The sequence below is a fragment of the Balaenoptera borealis genome, assembly GCF_965194805.1.
Source record: "Balaenoptera borealis genome assembly, chromosome: 15".
Lineage (NCBI taxonomy): Eukaryota > Metazoa > Chordata > Mammalia > Artiodactyla > Balaenopteridae > Balaenoptera > Balaenoptera borealis.
Genome location: NC_138871.1, coordinates 29,709,937 through 29,726,654, shown reverse-complemented (window position 1 = coordinate 29,726,654; position 16,718 = coordinate 29,709,937). Strand labels below are relative to the sequence as shown.

General features: G+C 34.7%; 1 protein-coding gene across 6 annotated transcripts in view; it reads right to left on the bottom strand.

Annotated features, from left to right (window-relative positions):
- EXOC6B (exocyst complex component 6B) overlaps nt 1-16,718 on the bottom strand; it is a 717,372-nt gene that overhangs the window by 301,138 nt on the left and 399,516 nt on the right. For all 6 annotated transcript variants that reach the window (XM_082356334.1, XM_082356335.1, XM_082356337.1 and 3 more), the window contains one exon: nt 12,020-12,131. In XM_082356334.1, coding sequence (XP_082212460.1) covers nt 12,020-12,131 — 112 coding nt within the window. The remainder of the gene's footprint in view (nt 1-12,019; nt 12,132-16,718) is intronic.

Here is a 16,718-nt window from a genome sequence, read left to right as displayed (position 1 = left end):
ACCTACCTCAACATAATAAAGACCATATATGACAAAACCACAGCCAACATCGTTCTGAATGGTGAAAAACTGAAAGCATTTCCTCTAAGATCAGGAACAAGACAAGGTTGCCCACTCTCACCACTATTATTCAACATAGTTTTGGAAGTGCTAGCCACAGCAATCAGAGAAGACAAAGAAATAAAAGGAATCCAATTCAGAAAAAAAGTAAAACGTCACTGTTGCAGATGACATGGTACTATACACAGAGAATCCTAAAGATGCAACCAGAAGACCACTAGAGCTAATCAATGAATTTGATAGAGTAGCAGGATACAAAATTAATGCACAGAAATCTCTTGCTTTCCTATACACCAATGATGAAAAATTTGAAAGAGAAATTAAGAAAACACTCCCATTTACCACTGCAACAAAAAGAATAAAATACCTAGGAATAAACCTACATAAGGAGACAAAAGACCTGCATGCAGAAAACTATAAGACACTGATGAAAGAAATTAAATATGATACAAACAGATGGAGAGATATACCATGTTCTTGGATTGGAAGAATCAACATTGTGAAAATGACTCTACTACCAAAGCAATCAACAGATTCAGTGCATTCCCTATCAAACTACCAATGGCATTTTTCACAGAACTAGAACAAAAAATTTCACAATTTGTATGGAAACACAAAAGACCCCGAATAGCCAAAGCAATCTTGAGAAAGAAAAACGGAGCTGGAGGAATCAGGTTCCCTGAGTTCAGACTATATTACAAAGCTACAGTAATCAAGACAGTATGGTATTGGCACAAAAACAGAAATATAGATCAATGGAACAGGATAGAAAGCCCAGAGGTAACCCCATGCACATATGGTCACCTTATATTTGATAAAGGAGGCAAGAAGATACAATGAGAAAATACAGCCTCTTCAGTAAGTGGTGCTGGGAAAACTGGACAGCTACGTGTAAAAGAATGAAATTAGAACACTTCCTAACACCATACACAAAAATAAACTCAAAATGGATTAAAGACCTAAATGTAAGGCCAGACACTATCAAACTCTTAGAGGAAAACATAGGAAGAACACTCTTTGACATAAATCACAGCAAGATCTTTTTAGGGCCACCTCTTAGAGAAATGGATATAAAAACAAAAATAAACAAATGGGACCTAATGAAACTTCAAAGCTTTTGCACAGCAACGGAAACCATAAACAAGACGAAAAGACAGCCCTCAGAATGGGAGAAACTATTTGCAAACGAATCAACGGACAAAGGATTAATCTCCAAAATATATAAACAGCTCATGCAGCTCAATATTAAAAAAACAAACAACCCAATCCAAAAATGGGCAGAAGACCTAAATAGACATTTCTCCAAAGAAGATATACATATTCTCAACAAACACATGAAAGAATGCTCAACACCATTAATCATTAGAGAAATGCAAATGAAAACTACAATGAGGTATCACCTCACACCAGTCAGAATAGCCATCATTAAAAAATCTAGAAACAATAAATGCTGGAGAGGGTGTGGAGAAAAGGGAACCCTCTTGCACTGTTGGTGGGAATGTAGATTGATACAGCCACTATGGAGAACAGTATGGAGGTTCCTTAAAAAACTAAAAGTAGAACTACCATATGACCCAGCAATCCCACTCCTGGGCATATACCTGAGGAAACCATAATTCAAAAAGAGTCATGTACCACAATATTCATTGCAGCATTATTTACAATAGCCAGGACATGGAAGCAACTTAAGTGTCCATCGACAGATGAATGGATAAAGAAGATGTGGAGATATGTACAATGGAATATTACTCAGCCATAAAAAGAAATGAAATTGAGTTATTTGGAGTGAGGTGGATGGACCTAGAGTCTGTCATTCAGAGTGAAGTAAGTCAGGAAGAGAAAAACAAATATCATATGCTAACACATATATATGGAATCTAAAATTTTAAAAAAATGGTTCTGATGAACCTAGGGGCAGGATGGGAATAAAGTAGGAGACGTAGAGAATGGACTTGAGGACACAGCGAGGGAGAAGGGTAAGCTGGGAAGAAGTGAGAGAGTAGTATTTACATATATACACTACCAAATGTAAAATAGATAGCTCTTGGGAAGCAGCTATATAGCACAGGGAGATCAGCTGGGTGCTTTGTGATCGCCTAGCAGGGTGGGATAGGGAGGGTGAGAGGGAGAGGCAAGAGGGAGGGGATATATGTATACACATAGCTGATTCACTTTGCTATACAGCAGAAACTAACACAACATTGTAAAGCAGTTATACCCCAATAAAGATGTTAAAAAAAAATAGTTTGAATTTAGAGACTTTGAGTTTTGGACACAAATTCCATCACCTATAAAATTACCCAAAACATCAGCTTTTTAACTTTAGAGTGCTCTAGGAAAAAACACCCACCAAAATAAGCAATTCCTTTCCTCACCTTCTTCCTTTCAACATGTTTCTCCTTCAGAGGAGGACAAAATTTTTTAAATTTAAATTTAAATTTAAAAATTTAAATTGTCTACATTAAGTCACTCTTCTTCATGAGTGGGAAGGTGGCTAGTGGCAAGGTTGTCGTGATAGGGAAGCCAGAAAAGGAAGAGAGTTAATTTGGGGAACTGAAAATTTTCTATTTTAAAATGAGCATTACCTATAGGGAACACATTCTATCTATCAAAAGAAATCCTAATAATAAGGGGGAATCGTGTCATGTTATAGAAATAAAAAACAGTGGCAGTCAAAGAGAAAATTGTCGTGTTTTGCAGGATATTGGCAGTTAAAAAAAAAATAAAGAGGCGGCTTCACTGGGTACAGTAGTAATTTCCCACGACTTTTTAAAGATCTGTCAACACAAAAGATCACCATGAATTACATCAATTGGCTGTCAGTCACTTTTGAAATGTTTCATTGCTGAGCATAGAATAGACTATTAAAACACTCTAGGATTACAGTAGATACCATGTCATTTTCAAAGGGAATATTGTCTGTTAATGAGGTCTAAGTGATCTCTACTCCCGAATGACAGCTAACCAAAATCCTTAAAACGGCATTTACAAATGTGAAGCCAGATGCTTTGAGAGTAATTTTGAACTTAAGGGTGAAATGAAGCAATTTCAAGTATCAACTTCCATCACAGTTTGAGCTCCTTTGATATTTTTAACCCCTACTTCCCCCTCTCTTACAAAAATATATCACTGTAGCCATCCAAACTGTCCTTATTGTTTCAAGGACATGGAACTAACAATGTATTAAGATGTTGGTTATATCTTATATAAAGTGGAGTTCTATGAAACTTGTCCAGAAGAAAAGAAAACACTGTAAAGCAAACAAACACCTCTCACAGCTAAATGACAGAAGTCACTTAGGCTAAAAACCATTAAGAAGCAGAAATTTTTTCTGTCTTTACTTCCTAGTATCAGAGAGAATCTAATAAGGAAGGCACAGATTAGACTGTGGAAGTCACTTCTTTTCCAACCCTGCTCCGATTACCGCAGCAGAGTCTGAACCATGATCACAGAAGTTATTCATATTCTTGACCAACTCCAGGGAAAAAAAAGACTTCATCTTCTTCAATAGTTCAAAACTAAGCCCTAAATTCCACGAATTTAGGTGTCCATTCCCAATTATAAATTACTTCGGGGGTATACACATCTACTTGTAATTAGGATCAATATTATCTTGTTTCCCAAATCAGAGAATTTAGTACATTGAAGCTCCAAATGGACTAATCCAAACCAAGAAAATGACTCCTCTCCACACCATCAATGCCTCTCAAATAGTGATTTGCAGGAAGATGAAGAACTAAATAACAGCCTTGGTTCTCATTTACAAAAATAAGCTATCCATAAGACTTCAAGGAATTTTATCTCCATTTCACCCCAGCAAGGGTATAAAAAGCTGTGTCAGCTACTCATTTTATACCCTCTCCAAGGCAAATACATAAACTGCTAAAATACTTGGAACTCCTGGTTTCAAATTCAAAGGTCTAGTACAGAGCTTATATTTGAAAAGACTTATGTATAAAATGTTTTAACATAATATTAGCAATATCACTGCTGTTAACAATTGGGGATGAAGAAAAATGGTATGTGGGAGATAAATAACACAGGACAGAGCCATATGGTCATCAATCCAGACTATAATAAAAACAAAGGGTGAATACAAATCATTGGTCATTTATTCAGGTCTCCTGGGGCATTATTATACTCATAAAAGTATAAGTATTCAATATGGTATCACTACCAGGACCTCTAAATTTCTTTAACTTTGCCCTAAGAACCTACCTACCTACTTTCTTTTTTTCTTTCTTTCTTCTCTCTTTCATTAATTAATAACTCCTATGTGCCATGGAACTGGGATAGAGCTGTCCACAGTTATACACAAGACAAAGTCCCTGGCTTCATGGATATTACAGTAAACACATACACATATAAACATATAGTATGATGGCAGGTGGTAATAAGCACTGGAAATAGAAGGGAGGATAAAGAGTTACAAGGGGATGTTAGATCTGAGCTATTTTGAGATAGGGTGGTCAAGGAGGGCTCCTTAAGGAAATAACATTTGAGTAGGGACTTAAGTGAAGGTATACTGCTATCATCTGTAATAAATAAATTCTTTTAAATCTAATTTATATTTTAAGGCTTTCTATCAATAATCCTTCACAAAAAAACAGAGTATCCTTTGATTCATCATAAACCTTCTTCCAAATTTAACTAATTCTCTGATATTCTGAGATTAATAAACTAGTGGTTTATTTCCTTTCTCTCCATGATATCATTTTTAAATTAGTGTAGTGAAAAAGCAAAGGTTTAGAAAAAAAGAAATCTTATTTTAAAACTTACTTCAAATCTTTTTTTTTTAATTATAGTTGATATACAATGTTGTATTAGTTTCAGGTGTACAGCAAAGTGGTTAAGTTATACATACTTATATATTTTTTTCAGATTCTTTTCCCATATATTGATAGGTTATTACAGAGTATTGAGTAGAGTTCCCTGTGCTATACAGCAGGTCCTTGTTGATTATCTATTCTATATATAGTAGTGTGTATATGTTAATCCCAATCTCCTAATTTATCCCTCCCCCTCAACTTTCCCCTCTGGTAACCATAAGTTTCTAAGTCTGTGAGTCTGTTTCTATTTTGTAAGTAAGTTCATTTGTATCATTTTTTAGATTCCACATATAAGTGATATCATATGATATCTGCCTTTGTCTGACTTCCTTCACGTAGTATGATAATCACTAGGTCCATCCTTGTTGCTGCAAATGGCATTATTTCATTCTTTTTATGGCTGAGTAATATTCTGTTGTATAAATATACCACATCTTCTTTATCCATTCATCTGTTGATGGACATCTAGTTTGCTTCCATGTGTGGGCTATTGTAAATAGTGCTGCTATAAACACTGGGGTGCACGTATCTTTTCAAAGTATGGTTTTCTCTGGATGTATGTCCAGGAGTGGGATTGCAAGATCATATGGTAGCTCTATTTTTAGTTTTTTAAGGAACCTCCATACTGTTCTCCATAGTGCTGTACCAATTTATATTCCCACCAATGGTGTAGGAGGGTTCCTTTTTCTCCACACTCTCTCCAGCATTGATTAATTGTAGACTTTTTGATCTTATTTTTAAAAGAAAATGTATTTCAAAATTTATCTCCAATCTCATTTGCAAACTACTTACTGGTTGACTGCCCTTAAGCAAAGTTACTGTCTTTCATCACCTTAAAATTGAAATAATAATATCAATGTCATATCAAGGAAATAATAAATATTTTATAAATAATTAAATATAAATACTAATATAAGGAATAAAGTATCGAGTGTAAAATATACCAAATTCATGGGAGCTATTATTGATATGGACTTACTACTTATTATAGATCCAGCTAAAAGTGGCTTATATGGCTTAAGAAAAAAAATAACCATGCTGGCTAGTCTCACTTTAATTTATATCCACTAGCCAAAGGGGGCACTTAATGCTATGAATTAATCACATCATCGGTCATGAACTAATTCTCTTTTCCATACACCCAGAGATACTGTCTCTTCTCCAGAGACACCTTAAACCCAACATTTGTCTCCACTTTTAGCTGAAGACCTTTCTTTCACTGGGAAAACTGAGCGTTTGGACAGTGACACCATAACATATACACAACCACCACCATCTGCATCCACATACTCTTGATTCTCATCTGTTACCAGAGGTGAACTTTACACTACCTAAAACCAATCTCTTTAATTGTGCATGAGATTCTAAACTCTCTCTCCTACTTAAGCACAGTACTCCAGAGATTTCCCCCTTTCTCCTACATCATCAGTTTTTTGCTTTCTATTGTATCATTCTCATCATAAATAACATGCTTCTCCTATTAAACTTCTCCTATTAAAAAAAAAGCTTTTAATTAACCGACCTCGCCTGCCAGCTACGACCTCATTTCCTTACTTAACCTCTGTAACAAAATTCCCTGAAAGAGTTGTCTTATATACAGTCGCCAATTCCTCTCTCCCCATTCTTTAAAATTTTTAATATAAATAAATGCTTTATTTTAAAAAGTTTTATATTTACAAAATAGTTGCAAACAGTTCCCAAACAAACCACACCCAGTTCCCCCTACTGTTTACATCTTACATTACTATGGTATGCTTGCCATAACTAAGGAACAAACATCAGTACATTACTATTAACTGAACAACACACCTTATTCAGGTGTCACTAGTTTTCCCCTGATGTTCTTAACTGTTTTCAGGAGCCCATCTAAGATATCACATTACATTTATTCGTCCTATCTCCTTAGCCTCCTCTGGTCTGTGACAGTTTCTCACACTTTGCTTGTTTATGATGACCATGAAGTTTTGAGGAGTACTGGTTAGGTATTTTGTAGAATGTCCTTCAATTTGGGTTTGTTTAACGTTTTTCTCATGGTTAGACTAAGGTCATGGGTTTGCAAGGAAGACCACAGAGGTGAAATGCCTTCTCATCACATCATATTAAAGGTACATGCCATCAACACAACTTATCACTGATGATGTTAACCTTGATCACCTGACTGAAATAGTGTTTGTCAGGTTTCTTCACTGTAAAGTTAACTTTTTCCCTCCTTCCACACTCTGCTTTTGGGAAGTAAGTCACTAAGAACAACATACACACAAGGGGTGGGAAGCTAAGCTCCAACCCTGGAAGGGCTAATATCCATGTAAATTGTTTGAAATTCTTCTGTGTAGGACTCATTCTCTTTTAAACCTACTCCATCAGGAGTTTCCTACCATCATTCTATTAAAAATGCTCTTATCAAGGTCATCGTCTTACTCCAAGTTGCTAAGTCCAATGGTAATTCTTAATCTTCAGTTTACTTGATGTATCCCCAATATTTATCATAATTGTCCACTCCTTCCTTCTTGATATACTTTCTTCACTTGGCTTCCAGGACACCATACTCTCGTGTTTCTGTTTTTATTTTTTGTTGTTGTTGTTGCTGTTTCTTACTTCTCTAGTAGCTCCTTCCCAACTCCATTCCAGGTTCCTCTTTTCCCCTGGCTTCTTAATATGAAAGAGCCCAAGGGTTCAATTCTTTTAAAATATATATATATTTATTTATTTATTTTTGTCTGCGTTGGGTCTTAGTTGCAGCATGCAGGATCTTTCATTGCGGCACGCAGGCTTCTCTCTAGTTGTGGCGTGCAGGCTCCAGAGCGCGTGGGCTCATTAGTTGAGGTGTGCAGGCTCTCTAGTTGTGGTGTGCAGGCTCAGTTGCCCTGCAGCATGTGGGATCTTAGTTCCACGACCACAGGAATCGAACCCACATCCCCTGCATTGGAAGGCGGATTCCTAACCACTGGACCACCAGGGAAGTCCCCCAAGGGTTCAATTCTTTACCCTTTTCTCCACTTTTACAAATTCCCTTAGCAATAGTATCCAGTCAGGTGGTTATAAATATCATTTTTATGCTCCCAACTTTTTATCTCCCAGCCGAACCGCCTTCTCAAACTCTAAACCCATATATACAACTGTTAACTCAGTATCTCAAACTGTATGTCTAATAGACACTACAAATTGAATATGTCCAAAACCAAATTCCCAATCTTCCTCCACCCCAAATTTAGCTCTAATTGAAGTTTTTGCCATCATAGCACATGGTATATGCAGCCTTCTAGTTGATCAGATAAAAAAAATTGAGGGGTTATCTTCAATTCCTCACTTTCTTGCTTCCTTTACTTTTAACCGTCAAGAAACTATGCTGGCTCTACAGTCCAAATAGGACCACTTGTCACCACCTCTATCACCCAAGTTTCCATCAAGTCTTGCTGGATTACTGTCATAGCTTCCTAACTGGTCTCCCTGCTTATACCCTACAGTTTATTCTCAATACCATAGTCAATGTGATCCTTTTTGAATATGTCAGATGATGCCACTAATCAAAATCCTGCCATGGCTCCCATTTCATACAAAATAAAAGCCAAACTCTTTATAATGGCCTACCATGAACCCCTGGTACCTCTCTGATCTAATCTACTGTTTCTCTTCCCCTTACTCACTCTATTCCAGCTACCCCAGCTTCCTTATTATTCCCTAAACTTGCCAATAACTTAACTACCTTCAGACCTTTGCTCTAGTTCTAACTTCTGTCAAGAATGCTCTTTCCCCTTCAATAATAACTTACTGTCAAGATGTTGCTCTTTTTAATAAGACCAACCTTGAACCTCCACCAGACTGCTGATTTCCTTAACCCAGGTTCTTTCTCTTTCTCCATAGCATTCACGACCTTTCATCATACTAGATGATTTACTTATTTATTTTCTGTACCATTTATTACCTGTTTTCTGCCACTAGAATATAAGCAAGAATCTCTTTTGTGGACGTTCTTGTTGTTTACTTATTTATTCTTAAGACTTAGATCAGTACCTGTCACATAGTAGGCACTCAATAAATATTGTAAAGTTAATTAACAGGACATCTTGTTCTAATCTTCTGACTTCTCTTATTTGAAAAACTCCATTTCTATACTAGCCCTAACAACCACTGTTTACCTGCCCAGACCTCTTTCTTAGTAACAGGGAATATGCACTGAGTATTTGCAATGAACCAGGCACTATTCTAAGCACTTTACATGTTCATTTAATCTTCACAACAATCCTATGAAATACATGCTACTATTGTCCCCATTTTACACATAAAGCCAAGCAATCTGCCCAAGAACATATTTATTAAGGGGAGAACCAGAACTGGAACCTGGGCAGCCTGCTTTAGAACATATACTCTTGACTGACCTTCTTCTCACAGACCTGGAAGAAGCAGCCCTAGGAAAACAGCTGTGTCTGCTGACTGAACTAGAGATCATCACTTAGGGTCTGAGAATACAAGGCATTCAAGTTACAGTAGGTGCTAGAACTGAAAGGTAATGTAGAGTTGGCTTAACATGGGGAAGGAAGCCATGAGAAAAGCATGAAAGCCAGTATATAGAGAGAAAGAGATAAAAGAATAGAGCATATGGACAGAAAAAATAAGAGATAAGATACCATATAACCTCAAATCAAGACAGGCAGAAAGACATTAGCTTATACAAACTTTTAAATACTGAAAGAATTGTTTATCTGGTAACCAGAAATAGGATTCTGTGAGTTTTGAGTGCTTATAATACTTTTATCATTTGAGTGGATATCTGCTCCTGTTACAAAATCACCTCTAACTAGAACAATTTCCATGTTACTATGGACCTCCTGTAAAAATCTCTATCTTTGTTATGATGGAATAATTAAATCAATATGGAAAGTAGTACACTATAGTAAAAGTGAGTAAGTTTGGGGAAAAATATAACCTGAACTTAGGTCTCATTTCTATCATTTTGCTAGCTTGGGCATTCTCCTTGAACTTTAATTACACCTTCTATAAAATGGGAATAATAACACATGCCCAGCCTGCTTCAAATGTTATTGTAATAAATAAGATGATTATCTGTGAATGGACACTGAAGAATATAAATTGTTCCACAAACGCTACCTATTACTGATGATGATTCCAGATGTGAAATCACTTTAGTTACCTATAAAGAAGGATATAATGTCCTCCCTTTCATAAAAGGTGAATAATATAGTTAGTCAAAGATTTCCTGGTTGGTGATGAAAAAAATCACTGGTTTTGTATGTGTCTATACAGGTACACACCACCATCATAGCCAAAATAAACAAACATGTGTGATGTTCCTTCATTCATATGTAAAGATTTTGATAACAAAAGTATTTTTGCCGAAAAAGATCCAATGACTTAGGAATAACATTTAGCATTCACTGAAATGATGTCAAGAACTATGACACAGTACTTCTTGATAAGCTCCTACTGCTTCTTCCTATTGTTACTTGATCTATACAGTGCCTTTGAAATGGACAATGGAGTCAGGAAAACCGAAGAACTGAGGAGTTAGGTCTTCTTTTAAGATGCTACAGTAAATCAATGGCATAGTCACAACTAAATTCCAGAGTCTTCTGTGTCCAAAGCTGTTTCTATCACACCATGTTCCTGCTATGCTACTTGTATAAAACGGATTTATTTTTGTACACCTGAAACTAACACAATATTGTAAATCAACTATACTTCAATAAAAATAAATTAATTAAATAAAATGGCTTTTAAGAGATTGATAAATCAAATGGCCTAAGAAGAATTATATCAAGAGTTTTAATGTAGAGGTAGTTCACAAAATAAGTTTTCTGTCCTACTTGGGATTCAGAAAAGGAGAACAGAATAATCTACAAAAGCATAAGGACTTCCAAATTTTCAATCCAACTTTGCTTTTCTGTAGCATTCCTGATTACAAAAGAAGTTAGCCTATTCTCAGACACATAATGGCAATGCCTAATATTCCTATACCAGACAAGAGAAACGAAGCTCTGCAAAATGAGGGGATTGTCCAAATAATGTTGAATGTGACTTTAAATTGTAAAAAAAAAGTTGGTTTTAAGTAGAATTCAATCACTGCCAATGTCCCACATTATAATACAGTATTTGTAAATTATAATAACAGTGTTTTTAAATCTTAACACAGGGAAAGAAACAATCATTCCAAAATCAGAAATAGATGTTCACCTGGCTTCCAGCTGTACTTATCTATGGGTCAGTATTGTTAACCACTTACTGACGTTCATCCTTGATAATGTATATCTGAAAATGTCAATTTTTCCTAGACCAACTGACTTTGAAACTATACCACCTCTAAAAACAGATGACCAACAGCCCTTCCCTTCACCTGTGAAGAAAATTCCTCCAAGCTCTCTCACACCTGGCACTCTAATTTCCATAAAATGGGAGGTTGAGGCTCCCATACAAACCTGGGTTTCTAAGAGAAGGGAAATGTCGCATCTTTCTAAATTATAGGACTTACGCCAATGCGTCAAATCTTCAGTTTGCCAAGATACTGTTCTCAACCTATGTACAATAACCCTCCACCCTTTGTGAGATTGTGTAAGCTTCCACAGAAATGTAACGACTGCCTTTCTCTCACATTTCCTCAATCCCAAATCCCCAGACTTACATGCTAATAAAGAGTAATTTACCACTCATACATGTGATGTATCTCAAAAACAAAATCTAACACTAACCAGTGACTATGAATGCCAATATCCCTGGCATCAATGACTTATATAGGCAAAATGTGATTTCATGCTGTATGTTGTATTTGAACTGCCATTATTTTAAATAGGACACTGACGTTGACTCTATTCTCCAACTAACAATTTTTTTACGTAATGAATGGCAAATAATACAAATTTAACCCCACAACCTCAAACCAGTTAAACTAGAGAAGACAATGAGAGAGAGAAAAAAAGTGACTTTTCCAAAAAATAATGGATTTCTCCAAGGCACTGAATGAAAAACACAAGGAATTTATTTTGCACTTTCACCATGAGTCCATCAGAAAGAACATGATAGAGCACATAGAAAATTATAATTAATTCACACACAAGCCCCAGAGCTTAGGACATCTGTTCACAAACTGCCTTGGCTGCCTCCAATAAGGGCAGCTTTACCTCAGTAAGTCCAATATTCTTCCTTTTAATGACATTCTGCAGAGAGCTGCTCAGAGTCCTAGTTAGCAACAGGTTTGTAGATTTACGAATCATGTCATCAACTTCAGTTGAACTGAAAAGGAAATGTCAAGAGTCAATCATACCAGGTAGGAAGATTATTCTGCAAACAAACAAGGTGCCAGTGGTACTCATAGTAATAATAATAATAATGATAATAATAATAATGGCAACAAGAAATAACATTTATTGTATATCAGAAATTAGATTCTAAGTATTTTAATGTATAAAAATTCATTTAACCTTCATAATAACCATATGAATTAGTTTTAGTATTATCTCTACTTTACAGATGAGGAAATGAAGGTAAAGAGAAGTTTAGTAACTTGCTGAAGGTCACACAGTGAGTAGATAGCAAAAAAGGATTTTAATACAGGCAGTGTAGCTCTAAAGGCTACAGCATTTAAACACTATGCTATACTGCATCTCAGGACAGAGTTCTCTAACATGATTCTGCATTCTGAAACCATTATTTCTCCCATACATTCAAGTTCCTTCGCAGTTAATATTTATAATTTTTCAACCTGATCTCTTTGTAGACTTTCTGCACAATTAGCTGATAAAGGTCCCTAAAAAAAAAAAAAAAGATATCTCTGCTCCTATGTCATCATCTTTCATATAATGTCTATTTAGCTCTCATTCCAAAATGAATGTTTCAAGCCAATAGTTACTTTTGGACTTTTAAAAAATTGATTTACAAGATTTTATAACTTTCAGGTGCACAACATAATGAATCAAAAACTTTAAAGATTATACTCCATTTAAAGTTATAAAATATTGCGCTATATTCCCTGTACTATATAATATATCCTTGTAACTTATTTGTTTTATACATAGTAGTTTGTACTTCTTAATCCTCTGCCGCTATCTTGCCCCTCCTCTCTCCCCTCTCCTCACTGGTAACCACTGACTTTGAAACTAAACCAGTAGTTTAATTCTGCCTAAATGTTTTATAACCCTTACTATTCCAAAAATGATCAATAATGACATTTTCTATTCAGTAAAGGAAACTAAACGTTAAAAAAATGATTCCAAAGCTATCTTTATATGCAAAGTTTAAAAAAGAAAACAACAATCTTGCAACCAACAAATGAAATTCTAGACCTATACATCCTTCATAAGCCCCTGAAAGCATCACCCAAGATGGCTTTCTATAAAAGATACCCTTTTGAGACAAATATTTCTTCAATAATAAAGTCAGTATTGTAATGATACTTCTTTATCAAGAAATAAATGTAAATAAAGATTTGTGAGCAGTTCTTTTTCAATAATTTATTGCTTGTGAACAATGGTCACAAATTTTATCTCATTGATTTCTCTTTCTACAGAATAAAATCAGAGGCTTCGTATAGTTCAATTAAAAATCTTAAAATACTAAATATACAGGCTAGCTACATTGTCATACCATGTGGAAGACAAAAATATTAGAAATAAATAAGACTACCAGAATGCAAGGAATTCAGTTAGGAAATTCAGTTAGAAAAAAAGATACCTCAAAATATTTTTACAGGGTCCATGTAAGGATATATTTAATTGAACAATAACCTCTGGCCTTTTGCTACCCTTTCAAAAACTATTACTGAATTTAAAACTTCATTCCAAAAATATATAAGGTGCTGGGCATTGTGTTGATGCAATATTGAAATTACAGTGGTGAAGAAATAGTCATGGTTCCTACATTCATATGTTAAACTCATAATTATATCATATCAATTGTAATATGAGTTATGAATAAGTACAGGTTGCTATAAAAGTGATTAACACAGCTGTCCAAAATAATCTGGTGCTCCTGATATTAATCACTCTCCTGGCATCTCTACTTATTACTTATTTCTATTATGCTTTATGAAGATCTAGTAGAAGTTCCATTCTTGGATATGATGTAGAAGATCGAGAAAAACTGTCACTACCTTCAAAAGCACAAGAAAGCTAGATCTAAGCTAAAAGCTGTATATTCCTTTAATGTTAATGAAGTAAATGAACACAAAAAATGTAAAACTGAATTAAATTGCACACTGGGATAAAGTCCTTGAAAGATAAGCAAAGAGTACCAGCTACTTTCATATCTAAGGCCAATTGCCTAATCTGGGTACACATAGATGAGGGAGTGAAATACTCATAGGCTGAGAGACTTTGGTGGGACAAAAAAAAAAATCATCCAACCCCTTAACAGTGTGGGCTGCTATTACAAATTGGAATCTTGGAAGAGCCCCCAAACAAAAATAAATATACTGACCCAACAACTCTCCCCTATAAGAATTCTGTTCCATAAGAAATGGTGGGGGTAATGCTAGAAATCAGAGAGAAGTCTTGCAAATTTTGAAAGGGATTTAGATTCCAAGGCTCTACTCGAATTCAATCCAACGGAGAGTAAAAACTAACTAAACCTGAAACCCAGCCCAACTCAAATCCTGTTAAAATAAAAGATAAGCCCCTGGATAAAAGCTTTGGAATTTCAGAGTCTTAAAGACAAAAAGACTTCTACCATAGCATTTGTAGAATTGAAATCAGAAGTAATTTGAAACTAATAAAAACTGAGACTCACATTCAGTTCACTCAAGTAATGATGAAATCTGAATGATACATCAAGTAGCTAGGAATTGCAGAAGAGGAAGAAATGAGAAAAGAGACATATTTAAGGATAAATTGGCAACATCATCTCCAAACCTAATAAAAGATCTCAACCCACAGATCTCAGAAGTTTAGCAAAACCCCAACACAATTAGTGCAAATAAAACTTCACAAAGGAAAATCACAGTCAAATTGCAAAATGCAAAGACAAAGAGAAAATCTTAAAGGCAACCAGAGAAAAAAGGCAATACAGTTAGAGGAACAACAATAAGAATAATGGCTTATTTCTCTTCAGAAACAATGAAAGCAAACAGAGGAATAACATCTTTAAAGTGTGGGGAAAGGGAGGACTGTCAGCCTAGAATTCTACATCTTAAAAAATATATTTTTGAAAACAGATGAAAAAATATATTTAGACAAACAAAAGCTAAGAAAATCTAAAACCAGCAGATACACACTAAAAGAATAGCTAGAAGAAATTCTTCACACTGAAGGAAAATGATACCAAAGGGTAACACAGATCTGTAAGAAAGAAGGAGAAGGCCTGGAAATAGCAAATATGTGGATAAATATAATGAACTACTTTTCTTTCTTGAATTTTAAAATACTATCAAATGTTCAAACACAAACAATAACATATTTTAGTGTTTAAAAACAAGTGTATAAGTAAGTATATACCAACAATATCAGAAAAGGAAGTGAAAAGATAAATTACACTATACTGCTGTAAGATTCTTAAATTACATGTAACTGTGATAAGTTAAGGATACACACTGTAATTCCCAGAGCAAACAGACAAACAGGTAATAAATAAAACTAAAAGTTATACTCCAGTAAGCCAATAGGGAAACTAAATCATAATACTAAAAAAAACTTAATCGAGAAGAAGGAAGGAAAACAGGAAAAAAAAAAGAGCAAAACAAAAATGAATGGAACAAATAGAAAAACAACAGCAAGATGAAAGGATTAAATCCAACCAAATCACTAAATACATTAATGTAATGTAATAAACATTCCAATTAGGCAGAATGAATAAAAAACCAATACCCAAGTACTTGTTGATTCAAAATGACACACATTTAAATACAAGGAACATGGCTAGATCTTACTGTCAATATGCCACTCAGCACTAAAAAGAACTAAGCTCCTTGAAAAAATGAATAATATCGTGGTTAAGTTAGGAAATGTCCCCAAAGTGATAAGAACACATCAACAAGGCACAGGAGCCAGCTTGAAGTGGCTCACACTAGCTACATCTGGGACAATTTGAGTATCAAAATGAATAAGGTCATTAAAGGAATAACCCAACTGAATGAAGTAAAAGAATCCATGAATCTGATATGATAATAGGAAATGATAGGTAGGTAGGTAGCTAGCTAGCTAGCTATATAGATTGATAATGGGGAAGGACTCCTTAATATGGAATGCCAAGTAATACATATAAAAGGAATAAAAAAATCATAAATTAGTTAAAATCATATATTAATGATTATCAGAGAAAAAAACTGATTTCAGGCAAGAATCACTAATGAATAGTATAAGAGGGAAAGAAGTGAAGGACATCTGGTAACTAACAAAATAAATACATGGTCTCAACGTATTTCAACACAAATATTACTTATTACAAAAGGAAAAATTGTAACTCTATGGAGAAAACAGACAACATCTTAAATAGTTAATCAAAATTAACATAAACCATAAGGGATTAAAATAGTACACACACACACACACACACACACACACACACACAGAGATACATACAGAGAGACAGACAAAGAGAGAGGGAGGAAGTAATAAAGGAAACATGGCAAAAAGTCAAAAATTGGAGAATTTTGGGAAAAAGCTTTCAGTTCATCACATTTTTGAAATTATTCCTTAATGTTGAAATTATTTGAAAATAACATGATAAAAAAAAGAAGAAAAGGTTATAAGTAATAGAACAGACAAACGTATACCATAAAAGAAAGTAATGGTTAGATTAATATTAGGCAAATAAGACACTATTTTAATTTTTAACACAGATAGAGGGACATTTCACAAAATTAAAAGGATGAATACAATAAGAAGATAT